At 42.1% G+C, this 16572-nt stretch overlaps 1 protein-coding gene across 3 annotated transcripts in view; it reads right to left on the reverse strand.

Annotated features, from left to right (window-relative positions):
- Positions 1–16572, reverse strand: part of PDE10A (phosphodiesterase 10A) — a 572670-nt gene that overhangs the window by 287495 nt on the left and 268603 nt on the right. The window contains exon 1 of one of the 3 annotated variants that reach the window (XM_043543191.1): positions 969–1943. The exons of 1 other annotated variant lie outside the window; for it this stretch is intronic. In XM_043543191.1, coding sequence (XP_043399126.1) covers positions 969–1767 — 799 coding nt within the window. In that variant the 5' untranslated portion in view covers positions 1768–1943. Of the gene's footprint in view, positions 1–968; positions 2040–16572 lie in introns of those variants that run through there. One more of the 3 variants, XM_043543192.1, reaches the window with a different exon arrangement.

Consider the following 16572-nt stretch of genomic DNA (forward strand, 5'->3'; position numbering starts at 1 on the left):
CCCCCACACCCCGCCGTTACGACCGGACAACGGCGAGCCTGCCCCCAGGCCCCGACTGAGTAGTGCAGGGAGGATGGACGTTGGGTATATTGGTCTCACTGCCACCTCTTGGTACTTTTGTAACTGGGCCCACCGACACCTCCTTGTGTGTAGACCGGGGGGGTGGGGGGGGCGGTCTGATCGCTTCTTGTGGGGGTGGTAGCTATTAGTCGTACGGAAGTCCCTTGTGACTGTCCAGACCCATTGATTTCAGTCTCCTGCCACTCGGGCACCAGCCCACCCCAGCGGTATCCCGCAGCTGCACAGAGCACGTGTTTCTGCCGTGGCTGTTGTCATCCCGGCGGCATGAAAAGCCACAGCCAGGAGGAGAGGGCATTGGCTGCTGAAGAGCGACCAACCACACCCCCATCTCCTTGTGTCGGATCTGACCGGAGCGTGGGGTTTTGGTTGGTCTTCTTCAAAGCATCCCACTCTTTCTCGTCCCGATTCCATATTCTCTGCTGCTGCTTTCCCGCCCCCACCTGGAGATAGCAGGAGCTTGCTGATTTTACGACTTTAGGCAAGTCCTGAGCCCGGAAAGGGGGAAAGTCTCCGATCCTCCCCCGTGGTACCCACGGCATGAATGGCCACACAAGCATGCACCAAGTCAAACACTGATTCCCCCCGCGCTGCAACTGATTCTAAAACAACGCTCGAGAGATAAATTCCGAACACATCATAGTCTCCCCCAAAATAAAACTCAATCCACCCACCACCCCCTTCCGCCATGCACCCCATCCTCCATGCATCTCCACGCACCCCGCTCTGTGCATCCTGAGCCACCCCATCCTCCCCACGCGGAGAATAAAAAGCCTTCGCCTTCGTGTAGCTCCCCCAAAACACCCCCGTCCGTGCACCCAGCCCTCCCTCCATCCTCTCCCCCCCGCAGGCAAGCAGCCAGTCCCTGCCCTGAGTGCTCGGTCACCTACTTGTGCCCAGGAAACAGTCTGTAAACCTCCTAAAGCAGCTTGTAGAAGAAGATCCATCTTCCATGTCTGGCCTTAGCAGCAGGGGAGACGAGAAGGAGAGGAAGGAGCCTCTATGCCGCTGCCTAGGGGTCCTGCTCCTGCCGGGGCCGTCTCCTCTGATCCCGTCGCCGCGGGCGGCTGCTGCTGCAGCACCCAGGAAATTGTAGGACCACAGGCGAGAGGCAGCTGGGGCCAGGAGGAGCCGCGGCTGGTGCTGCCGGGGTCCGGCGGCTGGAGAGGGGAGCAGCAAGCCCTGGATGGAGGAAGAGAAGAACAGCCTGCTCCTGCTGCTGCTCCTGCTGCTGGGATGGACGATCAAGGGAGCTGCTGCTTCGCCTCCTCCAACATCTCCTCCTCCTGCCGCCTCTCCTCCTCCCCCCTTTCCTTGGAGACTTGCGAGCGCAGAGGCAGGGGAGGGGGGGAGGGGGGGAGGAGGCGGCGGCAAGAAGCGAAGGGAAGAGGGAGCAGGGGCGGGGAAGGAGGGGGCTGGAGGAGCCCGGCGAGGAGCGGCGGCGGCGGCCCTGGGGACGATGCTGGAGGAGGAGGCGGCGGCTGCGGCCGTCCCCGCGGCGCGGCGGCTGTTTGGGAGCAGGGCAGAGGAGGAGCTGCAGGCAGCCGAGCCGCTTCTCGGAGGAGGAGCCCGGGCGCTGCCTCCGCTGCTCTGCCCACAGGAGGGGACCGTGCCGGAGCCGGGCTTTTCCCCGGCGGCAGCCAGGGGGGCCTGGGGGCGGGCTGAGAGCAGCCTCTCGGGGTTGGACATCTGCCCGCCCGGAGGCAGGACGTTGGCCGGCCACACGCGAGCGGAGGGGAGAGGCGCGGCGGGCGAGGCGCTCTCCCTGCCCCCAGCAGATTCCCCCCCCCCGGGAAACAGCTTCACCCCCCCTCCCTTTAGGGCGGAGGGGCCACGGCGCTGCTGCGGCTGGTCGCGAAGCGGCTCCGCCTCGCGTCCCCCCTGAGGGCCCCCGCGCCGGCACGAGCCCGCCTCGCGATTTCAAGACAGCTGGAGCGTCTTCCCCGCCATGCAAATATTTCCGTGCGTGTGTCTGCGAGGGAGGCGGAGAACCTGGCCGCCGCCGCGCGCCCTGCAGCTCCGGCCCCCGCCGCCAGAAACCGCCCACTGGCGGAGCTCTCGCTGCCCCGGCTGCCTCCGCGCCTCTCACTGCCCGCCCGGCCGCCCCCCCCAGCCACAGCACGCGCGCTACCCCCGGGGAACGCTCGGGCTTTGGGTTTTTCTCTCTTACGAAGAGCGGGAGGGGGGAAAAATCCTTCCTAGGGGGTCCCGTGACCGAGACAGTTCCAGCTGCGGAGTCAAAGAGGCTGGGTGTGAGCAGATGCGATGCAGCAGCGGCGATGGGAGCGTGAGGTAGAGGACTGCTGGGAGCATAGTCCAGTCTCCGCTAAACACCACCGCCCCTTCTCTCGCTTTATATAGAGAGACATAATGATGTGCATAACAACACTTCCCCCCCCTCCTTCATTTATTATTTTAGCTGAGTCTCCCAAGTTTCTATTACGCTCATGAAGCCAGAAAAATAGTTCACACGTTTGAACCCCCCCATAAACCTCCTTCTGCCCCGCCCCACCCAGAGCTATACCCTGATCTCCCAGGCGGGGTGGTGCAAATCTGATGTAAATGCATTAAATTCGCTAGAATTACTCCAGATTTACACGGAGCGTAACTGGCAACAGAATCGGGGATGGGGGGGGGAGGGAAGAGGAGGCGTGCATGCAAGAGTGGCACATTAAAGTTTGTGGTTGAATTTAGGGCATATACACTCAGTGGTCAAATGAAGTAAAAGATCGCTTTAAGAAGGCTACGCAAACAAAACAACACAGCCACCACAAACAAAGAAACCCAACCTTGGCTCTGCTTGAGCTGATGCCTCACTAATGGGAGACCCCTGGACAAACCCCATGGTGGCTTTCCAGGCTCTCTCATTTAGCAGCACATGGACCTATCAACACCGCACAGTTTAGGACCCACAAAGAAATGACAAATAGCAAAGCGGGGTGTTTGGAAAATAAACCTAAGTTGATAAGAGTGTCAGACAAAACCATACCTAATAATGGGGAGGTCTGTGCCGGGCAGCAGTGACCCAAGCACATCCTCGGGAGAGGTTTGACACGGGGCGGGTTGAGGAGCTCCACAACAAGGCTACACAATCCAGATTTCGTTCTCACTTCAAATCTTTTTAAGCACCACATAGAAAAGGAAACGATATGGGAGTTTTAAATATGCCCTTCCTGCCCTTCACCCTCAAAAGGGAGTGGGGGGGGGGGTCACTGCAGTTACAATACGATATGGATAAGTATAAACAGCCAAACAAAACAGTACCACGCGCAGAGTTACAACAGGATGTAAGGAGAACTGCTCCCTGTAGTAATAACGTCCCTCCCACATTTTAATACCCTAATGCTGTCGTCCCCCTCACCCCCCGTAGAAAAGTTTTACTCTCTCTAAGGTGCATGGTTAAAAACAAACTGTTACAAAGTTCAGGGGGTTGATATTGTCTTCAGTAGAAATCAACTGCCTGCCTGCCTTTAGTTAAGCTAGCCATTCGTGAAATATTCCCCCATTATTTTATCATTTTTGTTTCTAAATCGTAGTGAAAATTCGTTAGCTAACGGAAATTAGTCTCATCAGGAATTATATCAACATTAGAAATTCCCAGGGAAAAGAAAATACAGCCACCGACTGGCTTATTAAAGAGAGCTGCGTTTACATTGGGATGGCCGTTCTTTCATGGAGAAAAAAACTTGTTCTCGCAAGGAAACTATTTTCCCCAGACATCCAGCAGTGTAAAATCCACAAACAAGCTCGTCTACTGTTCCTTTCTTATTCTGACAGTTGAGTCCCCGGTGCTGGGGGCATTTCCTTGCATTTGCTGTTGTTGGGGGAGGAGGAGTGGAGGATTTGCAGCAACCTCCTGAAAAGAGGTCCGATCCTATATTAGGTTCAAAAGGTATTAGCTAAGAAATTTAGTATTAATAGTAGTCGCATCCAAAGAGCCGTTTTCCAAACCCTTAGCTCTTCCTCCAAAAAAGAAAAAAGTCCTATTACAACTGTATCAAATTCAAACCATAACAAATATATTTTTCCTTGGGGAGCACACACATTTTTGCTATACTATCCCAAATTTAAATGAGGTCTTCATTAGTCTAATATAAGCATTTAATATAAACTTCCCTCCTTTACTAGATTCAGTCTCATCTTCAGTTATTATTTACTCCCCCTCCCTATTTGCCAGTTTTAGTATATAGAGCAAGCTACCTACAGTTCTCTACTCTTTTGCAAAACTGATAAGAAGGTCTCTTTTTTAAAAAATCCTCATTATAGCAATGCCTTGTTAAATGCTTTTATAGCTATTACTGGGAGAACAAACCAAACTCTTTAATTAAAGATGATTCAAATTTACATTCCTGCATATAATAAGCCACCATAAACTGAGTTAACATAAAAAGTCAACATCTAATTTGAACTCACAAAAGCAAAGAAATTATTCTTTACTTACCCTTTTGTGCTCAGACATTGGAACGGGGATAGTATTTCTGTGGACTAATTTCCTTTGTTTTGATTTTTCTATAATAATGTAAAATAAGGGGAATTTGTTTAATTATATGTATATGGACCTATTGAGGCTCTTTCAGAGACCTGTTGAGTTTTGCGTATTATTCTTATATTTAAACACAGTATACTGTAAAATCAGATCAGCATTAGTATGTGCATAATGGATCAGAATTACAGAACATTTCTGCATTTTGCATGCTCTTTTTGAATTGGTACCATAACACTAGCTCACATTTGCATATTATGGATTTATAATACTAATCCATAGAAAAAGCATGAATTTCAGAAGTATTTGTATGAGTATTAGCACTTATCTGTACTACATGTATATAGTATTATACATATATAATCTATTGCATATCTATCATACGTTCATATTGATAAGTTGTGTTACATGCATACTTTATATATGTGACTGCACATATTAAAAGGGTCTTGGTCTACATGATACAATAACTAAATTTTAAAATATATTTTTGTCAGACACAAAAAAACAGCTGTAACTAGTAATAGTCTGTTTTCCTCTAGGTCCACCTTTACCTCTCGATGGACCTAAATATTTAATTGCCAGGTTTCATTCCTGAGTTAATTGTTATGGCTAATTTATTTATAAACCCCCTGAACACAGGGGTTTATATTAAGAATCCTGAAAAAGTTGACAATTGCAATTGAGAAAGAGAACTACTTATAATCTTTCCATTTTAACTCAAAATATTTACCCTTCTCCCCGAAGTAGCTACTTATTTTCCACTCAAAAATACTAACACAAAAGTAAGATTTTGTCCTTTATTGTAATAATACAATTATTTTTACTTATTACTTCAGGTACAGTTTTTAAAAGGCTAGGAGGACTACTATTTCAGTTTAAGGATCAAAGCCCTGATGTATCATCACCATTAACCCTGAAAATTATCAAATGAGATGGTATTTCTCTCAAGATCATACAACCCTCCGAGTGAAATACTTTTGTCAGTTATTTGAATGCTTGTAACTATGGAAAACAATCCACACAGTTTGCAAAATTTTTGTTAAAGAGATCAAAACAGATTAGAGAACTCTTTTTAAAAAAACAGAAACAGAGGTGGGCAGGTTTTGGTAAAGTTGCTATCCTACATATATAACCTATTTTTGCCTAAAAATGCTGAACTGAAATACAGAAAAACAAAAACAGTGGATTTGCTTTCATGACTCACACTTTCCATTTCATACTGTTTGACTTTTTGTCAAAACAGCTTAATAACTGTAATTTCACATATATATTGAAGTTGGACAGAAGGTAAATACTTTTGTTTGCTTGAATGTGAATATGTTATTTCTTGTGAATCAATCAGGATTCCTAGAGATTTATAGAATAATACAATTCCTTTACAAAAGATTTAGTTAGTTTACAGAAAGAAGAGATTAGTGAAAGGTGTTTTATTATTGCAACCTATTTTTAAACGCATATATTTTGCTGACATAAATTTGTAAGCTCTTCAGGGCAAGGACCTTGTCTTTATTTCTGTCTGTAAACCACCTAGTAGAACCAAATACATTAATGAGCTGTCAATTGCTAAGCAAATATCTGTAGTTACTGTTACAAAATATTTAATAATAAAATATCTTACAAAGAAGAAGAAGACTGTCAAATTAGAGTAAAACTCTCAACAAGGAAAATCATCACCAAAAATTAAAGATACCAAGCCATCCAAAATCCACCTTTATTGTGCTTAGGTATTGCAGTCAGTATGGGATTAAATTAGTTACTGAATCTCTACATTTTCAGTGCATGTTTTCAGAAACCCTGCTAGACTCTGAAAATCTATGTTAAGTCCCTGTATTGTTGCTTATCCAAAAGTATAGCTGATTGAACAGTATTAATCAAACCAAAACATTGCCATAGTCTGGCTTTTTATATTATGTTATACACAAACACTCTCCCCCCCCCCACGCACAAATCATTCATACTCCATTGAGGATGTATTCTATATTTGTAAGAAATCACCAGATTCTCCAGACAAATAGTTTTCAGGCCAAGAGTTGTTTGCAAACTGTTCACTTCATTTATGTATTATTCATTAATTATTTGTTATTCATGGATGATTGGTCCCATAATATTGTTTCTGCTTCCTGACTAAATGACTGCAGCATTATTAGAACAACAAATAGTGAATAATGAAAATCAAATTTTATAAGATCTACATTTGGGAACTTTTCTTGATTTGAGAACATTTTCATGAATGCCCGGTGATTATCTGAATAATCAGGAATAAATCGACAGAAAATCATATTTGATTCACAAACAGATTTGTGAATAAACAAATTTTTCATTAGTTGACCAGCTTTATTCAAAACCCAGTATAGCACAACTGCCAGTGCCACAGTGGAATGATGGGGCTGTTACAACAATAGTGCAAATCCTACATGCTTTGTATCTCATAGAAACTCCCATGGACTTCAATACCACTTTTGGGTGTGAAAAGAACGCAGAATCAGGCCTGAATCTAAGAAATCAAACAAACTTTTCTTGTACAAAAATAAATAAAAGTTAAAATGATCCTCCCTACCCACCTTATTCAGATGTGTGCATCCCTCCGAGAATAAATGATACCAATACAATATGGTCAAAATGTATTCTAGATGGCATTTGCAGTTACAAATGTTGATTCTGATCCTGTAAGAGCTCCCCATACAGAACTCCCATTGAAGTCATCATGAATTCTGTATTCAGTGCACTTACATCATTAGACATATTATGAAAAGCAGTTTGTGTGCCTATCCAGGAGCTACTTTACAACAACAACAGTTTGGGGTGGGTTTTTTTGTTTGTTTGTTTGTTTTTAAACATAGTTAACCAACAAACACCCCAAATTTGCCTAATTCCACTTGTAAACTGTAACCTTTCAGGAAAGACAGCAAAGTAGGCTGTCTGATGTCTGGCCCCCATTCTCTCTTCCTCTGCCTGGTAAATACTCCTGTCTCTGAGCTACCTCCATCCTGGAGCCCACTCTATGCAAACCTGGTCTACTCCCTTGAAAGAATAAAGAAAAACTGCCAAAGAAAGGGGAAGGCAAATTTAGCAAAATCTAAGACTGAAGTCATCCAGAATTCAAGATTCAGCAGATGAGAGAGATGGTTTCCGCATGGGTTAGAGAGGGGCCGCAGCTGTGAAATGTAACCTGCTGGAAAAGTGGAGCTGTAACCAGAAAGTGGAGGGGTGGGGGGCGGAGGGAGGAGGAAGAGGCAGAAAGATAAAGACTCTGTCCTAGCACTGAGTAAATACCACCTTTAAAGAAATCCCTTATGTAAAAGTCCTTTGTAATTCAATAACAGTGACAGCCTTTTTATAGTTTTTTTCTGCTAAATTATCTTACAAAATGTAATGATTACATCTCAGCTACCAAATTCCATAGAGTGATAAAAAAAGCCCCGCTATATAAAGGACATTCTTCTTTATTAAATTCTATAATATTTTTGAATAATCTATGTAGAATACTTTTGGTTTAATCCCTATTACATTCTGTAGCACGCTCTCATGTGGGATTACTCAAAGATTTATAAATCAAAAGCATGAATTCAATACAAGGGTATACACCAGCCATTTTATTTAATTTCCACATTCAAACGAGCTAATTCCTGTTCCAAGGTCATTGACTAAAAGAGAAAGTGTTTAGAATACTCACAGAAATATATATTTACAGAACTATTCATGCTGCTGGCCATTTTGAAGGCTCTTTATGAGTTTGGGAGGCATCTAATCCAAGAGAAGAAACAATACAGTTTGATTTATGGTGACCAGAATCACTCACAAGGTGCAAATAAGGAAGTACAAATACCCAAAGCAATACTTGCAGCAAATAATTTGTGAGCATCTCATAGGCTGCAATATGTTCAAATAAAACTATTAATTGAATAATTCAAAATAATGAACACATTCTTAAAAATCACAGATCACTGGCAAATAGGAAAAACGGGGGGGGGGGGGCTAAAGTATGAATATATTGCTTATTCTGAGTAGTTCCCCCAGCTCTGCTCATCTCACTCTGCAATATGGCAGCTGACAGAATATGTAGTCAAAGGTACCAATAGATACAAAATATTTAAAACTTTCACAGGAGTCTGTTCCGTAGCAGTTATTCTTTAATGTTAATAATATATTCATTTTCATAGATATTTGTTATAGTTGGTTGGAAAATATATTATCCCCCCCCCCTTACAGAAAATTTTAATTTGGGGGTGGGGGGGGAACTGAAAAAACAAAAAGGGTTCAATTTTTAACTTTTTTTTAAACAAAAATTCATAATTCCCCATGGAAAGCAGGTTAAAAACAGGAAAAGGTTGGTACCAATGCACAAATTGAATTCTGAGTCTGACTTTCTTTTTAGTCATGTGCTTGGATTTGTTCACTCTAAAAAGATCATGTAAACCTAAGCAGCCAAAGAAAATATAAATTTTGTGGCTTCTTCCACCTTGTCTGTCACCATGAAATACACAGGTCAGATATTGCATAGTTTTTAGGTGGTTGTTTGTTTGTTTCGGGGCGGGGGGGGGGGGGGAGATTGGGCAGGGGGGAAGAGAGAGAATTGTTTTTTTTTATTTCAGTGGTCAAAATAAAGGACATAAAAATCACTAGCAAAGGACCGACACCTTCTGTCTAACAAATGGAACCGTAATAAATAATATTAATAATATCTAGCTCACACAGAGTTTTCTGGCAGCAAAAGGTTTTACAAGGGAGGTCAGTACTATTTCCCCCACCACCACTTTACAGATGCGGAAACTGAGGCACAGAGGTGACATGACTTACACAAGTTCCCCCAGCGGGCCAGTGGCAGAACTACGAATAGAATGCAGATCTCCTCAGTCCTAGTCTAGTGCTCTGTTCACTAGGCCAGCCATCAGCTTTAACAGTAACATTTAGAAAATACCTTGTTATTTGTATAACAAAAGTTCCACAAACAAAGTAAGCTCTTTGAGGCAGGGCCATCTTTTTTGTTTGTTTGTAGAACCTATAGCACAATAGGACCCTTGATGAGAACTCATAGGTGCTCTTGCAATACAAATTATAAACAGCAGCAGCAGGCAGCAATGTGGAAAGCAGAATCAGGAAACTGATGCTATTAAAACAGCCATTTTTGTTATGCAAATAAAAATAAAACCAGGCTACCAGTATTTTTGTAATCCTATTTTTCAACTGTAATATGCAAATAATTTATAAAAATCCAATGATTACAATTATGTATCTGCTAAGTGACAAGTAATATTGATGTGTTATTTCAATTCAGTAATTAATCAGCACACCTACACTAGGTTGAGAGAGAGTTAGGATCCCTCTATACAGAACATACCTAAGAAAACCAAAAAAGCAAGGAAATGAAAAGGTAAGGCATGTAACGTGACGTATCTTTTACTCCTCCACCCAGTGACACACATCTGACTACTACACAACTACTGTATCCCACAGACAACCCACCACAACCTCAACCCTGCTCCAATTGGCATACCAACCTTCCAGTGCCCTTTCCTAAACTCACCACCCACCATGAACATCCAGATTTTCCCTGTTCTGCACAGTTTTGGAAAATTGCACTTGTGGTTAGGTTTCAGAGTAGCAGCCGTGATACTCTGTATTCGCAAAAAGAACAGGAGTACTTGTAGCACCTTAGAGACTAAGAAATTTATTTGAGCATAAGCTTTTGTGGGCTACAGCCCACTTAATCAGATGCATAGAATGGAGCATATAGTAAGAGGATATATATACATACAGAGAATATGAAAAGGTGGAAGTTGCCAGACCAACTCTAAGCGGCTAATTAATTAAGATGCGCTATTATCAGCAGGAGAAAAAAATTAATTAAGATGGCCATCAGATGACACCACTGTTGTATAGAATACATATTAAATATATATACACAGGCACACAGGATTGACACCTTATGGTCCCCTAGGCACAGAATCTTCAGTGCCCCTTCCCCACCCACAGAAACTCCCCCTCCCCCCACTCCACTGCCCAGCACCTCCCACAAACTCTTAATATACTGTAAAAAATGGCAGGAAAGTTTGGAGAGATTAGATAGAAATATTGAGATCCTGCAGTTGTTTGTAGTATGCCACTAGGTTAATAAATAAAATAATAATAATAATAAAGTACTTATTTTTGAAGCAATTTCTCTTGAGCCTTCACAGTAAGATACAGAAAAGAAAGACTGCACAGTTCAGCATAGTCCACTAGACTCAATCTCTAAAGTGTCCTCAGTGAAAATTGATTTTGCTAGAGACACTATGCAGGAATGAAATCCTGCAACTAAAAAATTGTGGGTTTCATATGTATATGATCAGATGAGTGCCATTGTCATAAATATAAAGGGAAGGGTAACCATCTTTCTGTATACAGAACTATAAAATCCCTCCTGGCCAGAGGCAAAACCCTTTCACCTGTAAAGGGTTAAGAAGCTAAGATAACCTTGCTGGCACCTGACCAAAATGACCAATGAGGAGACAAGTTACTTTCAAAGCTGGGAGTGGGGGGAACAAAGGGTCTGTCTGTCTGTGTGATGCTTTTGCTGGGACCAGGTCAGGAATACTCTTTAGAACTTCTGTTAAGTTAGTAAGTAATCTAGCTAGAAATGCATTAGATTTCCTTTTGTTTAAATGGCTGGTAAATAAGCTGTGCTGAATGGAATGTATATTCCTGTTTGTGTCTTTTTGTAACTTAAGGTTTTGCCTAGAGGGATTCTCTATATTTTGAATCTGATTACCCTGTAAGGTATTTACCATCCTGATTTTACAGAGGTGATTCTTTTACTTTTTCTTTAATTAAAATTCTTCTTTTAAGAACCTGATTGATTTTTCATTGTTCTTAAGATCCAAGGGTTTGGGTCTGTGTTCACCTATGCAAATTGGTGAGGATTTTTATCAAGCCTTCCCCACGAAAGGGGGTGTAGGGCTTGGGGCGATATTTTGGCGGGGGGCGGGGGGAAGACGTCTCCAGGTTGGCTTTTTCCCCTGTTCTCTGTTTAACATGCTTGGTGGTGGCAGCATGGGGTTCAAGGACAAGGCAAAGTTTGTACCCTGGGGAAGTTTTTAACCTAAGCTGGTAAGAAGAAGCTTAGGGGGTCTTTCATGCAGGTCCCCACATCTGTACTCTAGAGTTCAGAGTGGGGAAGGAACCTTGACATCCATACTGCTTCTAGCCATAGAAAATAGTCAAATCCACAAACTGACATATGGTGCTTGACAACCCCTTGAATTTCTGATTTCCAGGGAGCAGTAAAACTATAGCAACGCAACAGTCCCAATACCCCTGTCACATCAGATGATCCCTATATCTGATCTGACTAGTGCACACAAAAGTGTCATTGTCTATCATTACCTTTTTTTTGTAAAGACAGATTGACATTCAGACTAAACAGATTAGGGCAGGAGCAGCTTTGGGTTTTTATTTGTGGAAAAAGGATTAGTTTGTGAGACCACAAAACCTCATAGTGAACCGAAAGCTGTTTGTGGGAGTTTTTCGCAAGTTATTCTAACCTAACTCATGGCTTAACTGGATGTGACTTCACTAAAGAAAATCTAGGGGTGTTTATTCGAAAAGCCAGATACCTGCTGCCAGTAGCTTTTGCAACCTGTCGGTCTCCTGTCCTTCAGCATCATGGCCTAACGCAATATGGATGCAGAGTTCGAAGACCATCTCTCACCTACAAAAATGACAAAGAGTTGATTCTCTACCTTCAGAGGGGGTTTACATCTGTTGCTGTTTAGATTCTCTAGAACTCCAGAGAGAGTGACAGATTACCACTTTAATCCATCTCTCAGACAAGACTTTAAAAAAAGGGGAGCCATGAAAACATTTAAATGGGACAAAAATAAGCACATATTTGAAAATGAAGCAGATTAGGTAGATGGAAAGTTGAGGTGAGTAAAACCTTTAGGAACAGACCATTTGTTATACCAGGTAAGACCACTGGTACATTATATCTGCAGTCCCGTCTCTGGCAGCTTTTAATGGCAGATAAAGGCCATAATGCAGTTTCAGTTTATTGCACTTTTATTTATTTATAGGTATTTCTAAGACACTCGTGATTGTAGTACCTCAGTGCTTCACAAATATTCATGAATTTGACCTCTTAACACCCCTGCAAAGTACATATTAATTACACGTAAAGAAAAACAGAGAGGTTAAAATGACTTTCCCAAGGTCATGCAGGAAGTCTGTGGCAGAGACAGGGGAAAAAATTGGCACCCTGGTTCCCAGCTCAGTATTTTACTTACAAAGCCACCTTAATACCCTTCTTCTCTCTCCTTCAGTGGAGAAGAATTAGTAATTCCTTCCTGATTCCTGTGGTGATCAGCTTACAGCCAAAAGCATGAGTGTGTATTATCCTTATATTAACATGCTTAACTGCAGATAGCGTTATTCATCATAGAACTATCCAGTTCTTTTTAAAATTCAGCTACAGTGTCTGATTATGGCCTCCCACAGGAGCAAACTGTAGAGACTTTCATGGCACAGTGTACATAGGGGTAGAAAACTGAAGCACATGGGGCCCAACACCCTTTCAGTTTTAGGGAACCTTGAGTAATCCCATTAAGGACCACTTTTAAGAAAGGGAATTTAATACTAAAGTGTTGACCTCTGTTTGACCTTTCCATACAGACTTTTTTGCTACTTATTAGGGCTATCATGTAATCACAGTAAACTCATGTGATTAACTCAAAAAAATTAATCACTGTTAATCACAGTTTTAATCACACTGTTAAACAATAGAATACCAATAGAAATGTATTCTATATTTTGGATGTTTTTCTACATTTTCATATATATTGTATTTTGTGTTGTAATTGAAATCAAAGTATATATTTTTATTACAAATATTTGCACTGTAGAAATGATAAACAAAAGAAATAGTATTTTTCAATTCACCTCATACAAGTACTGTAGTGCAATCTCTTTGTTGTGAAAACGCAGTTTAGAAATATAGATTTTTTGTGTTACATATCTGCACTCAAACAAAACAATGTAAAACTTCAGAGCCTACAGTCCTCTCAGTCCTACTTCTTGTTCAGCCAATCGCTATAAACAAACTTGTTTGTTTATGTATCAGAGGGGTAGCCATATTAGTCTGGATCTGTAAAAGCGGTAAAGAGTCCTGTGGCACCTTCTAGGCTAACAGACGTATTGGAGCATAAGCTTTCATCGGTGAATACCCACTTCGTCAGATGCATGTAGTGGAAATTTTCACTACATGTAGTTTGTTTACATTTACAGAGATAATGCTGCCCTCTTTTTATTTACAGTGTCACCAGAAAGGGAGAACAGGCATTTGCATGGCACTTCTGTAGCCGGCATTGCCAGATATGCTAAATAGTCATATGCCCCTTTATGCTTCTGCCACCATTCCAGAGGATGTGCTTCCATGCTGATGACGCTCGTTAAAAAAAAATGCATTAATTAAATGTGACTGAACTCCTTGAGGGAGAATTGGATGTCCCATGCTCTGTTTTACCTGCATTCTGCCATATATCTCACGTTATAGTAGTCTCAGATGATGATCCAGCACATGTTCATTTTAAGAACACTTTCACTGCAGATTTGACAAAACGCAAAGAAGGTACCAATGTGAGATTTCTAAAGACGGCTACAGTATTCAACCCAAGGTTTAAGAATCTGAAGTGCCTTCCAAAAATCTGAAAGGGATGAGGTGTGGAGCATGCTTTCAGAAGTCTTAAAAAAGCAACACTCTGATGCGGAAACTACAGGACCCAAACCAACAAAAAGAAAATCAACCTTCTGCTGGTGGCATCTGAATATGCGTCAGTCCACACTGCTTTGGATTGTTATCCAGCAGAACCAGTCATCAGCATGGATGCATGTCCCCTGGAATGGTGGTTGAAGCATGAAGGGACATATGAATATTTATCACATCTGGCACTTAAATAGAATGCCTGTTCTCACTTTCAGGTGACATTGTAAACAAGAAACAGGCAGCATTATCTCCTGAAAATGTAAACAAACTTGTTTGTCTAAGCGATTGGCTGAACAAGAAGCAAGACTGAGTCAACTTGCAGGCTCTAAAATTTTACATTGTTTTGTTTAATATAATTCTACAGTTGCAAGTTCAACTTTCATGATAAAGAGATTGCACTACAGTACTAGTATCAGGTGAATTGTCAAATACTATCTTTTTTACAGTGCAAATATTTGTAATAAAAATAAATATAAAAGTGAGCACTGTACACCTTGTATTCTGTGTTGTAATGGAAATAAATATATTTGAAAATGTAGAAAACGTCCAAAAATATTTAAATACATGGTATTCTATTATTGTTTCACAGTGTGATTAATCGCTTGACAGCCCTACTAGTTATATATCACACCTGGTAGCCTTTTAACCAAACATCTGATCCAACAGAAGTGTGATTTTTCAAAACCACTCTTAATGCTGGGACTCAACTCAGCTTCCTCCACTGTGGACTACCAGCACATCTTCCCAAGACCCCTCTACAGAATGTTAAATACATCATGTGTGTTAGTTTCTTAATTTCATTTTACATGAAATTTTAAAACTCCTAGCAACAGTAACTTCACTATAATCTCAGAAGGAGCTCTTGTTTTATTTGTACGATCATTGTGGGATTTAAAGCAGTCAAGGTTCAGCAGATACCTTTGCTTAAATGACAGCTTGTTCTTTGGGTTTTCTGGCATGTCACACACAAAATGTGAAGAGGAAAAATAATTTACTGCCAGATTGTCACCCAAGAATTAGTAATATTTATTAACAATAACTAATTGATTTCATAAGATTACTATGTTATCTTATACTTTCCTCACAGATACAAGAATTAGCCTTATACATTTAAATATAACAAAATATTTAAACCATGTGGTAAGGGCAGAGTCTTGGAACATTGTGCAATTTAGTGCAATTTCATACACTTCTGACATGTTTCTTGGACCTTGTATATTCTTTCAGCCACTGGTGTAGCTGCACTGGTAGAAAACGCCATTGTGGACATGAGTCTCACAGGACGGACATAATTTGCATTAGTGCAAATTGTATTCACTTCGGGGGTTGCCCCAGTGCAGTTACTCCACTGGTTGAAATCCTAGTGTAGGCAAGGCCTTGTTAGTATGCAGAATAAGTTTCAATAAAGATCAAGACAGAGGGGATGGTGAATTCTGTAACACTGCAACTTGCTCCAAGACACCTGTTTCAAAAGACATGTTGAAATGGTTACTGTTCTGGGCCACAGTGCAGCCACCTCTGGGGTGCCCCCCATGGCCTCACAGTGGCCCTGAAAGAGGCCCCTTGCCCCTGTTGCTGGGGAGCATTCTCCTCCCTGTTTCTCTCCCAGATATGGTTTCTGCACTTGCCTGGAGACATCAGCAGGCTTCTCTCTCCATCACAGTGCATACTTCATCTTCAGCTCTCTTCATCTTCCTCTGCTGCTCTCAGCCTTCAGCTTCCTCCAGCACTCTTGGGTCTGGAAAAAATTTAGGGGACCCTGAACTGCCTTCTTTCCTTCTGTTTTCACCAGCCTGCTCTGTCTCCACTGCTCTCTCGGGAACTCTCAATCCATGTTCCTTCAAGTGCATTCGCTCCCTGAAGCTCTCAACCCCTGCTCTTCTTCTGAAATCTGGCTTCTGAACCCTCCCTTGCTTTTGGGGCTCTCACTTATAGCTCCCAGGGGCAGCCCTGCCTCTTCAGTACACCAAACTAGGGGGCACCAGGACAGGAACAGAAGAGCTGAGTCCAATTTCACTTAAGGGGCCCCCTACCCTGTTACATTGTGATTAGCAGAAATATTAATTTGCACTGTTACTCCTTGGTGAGAATAAGCTTCCGTGAAACCTATACAAAGTATTTCTCCTGTATATGGATTGTGTGTTTCTGCTGAAACCTAGCCCACAACTAGTCAGTGAATGTGACTTGAGTGAGAAAAACCCAGCAAATGGTCTCAACGTTTGCAAACATTAAAACATACGACAGAGAAAAAAAATTGAGCTTTATTATCTGA

Source organism: Chelonia mydas, chromosome 3 (genome assembly GCF_015237465.2).
Source record: "Chelonia mydas isolate rCheMyd1 chromosome 3, rCheMyd1.pri.v2, whole genome shotgun sequence".
Classification (NCBI taxonomy): Eukaryota; Metazoa; Chordata; order Testudines; family Cheloniidae; genus Chelonia; species Chelonia mydas.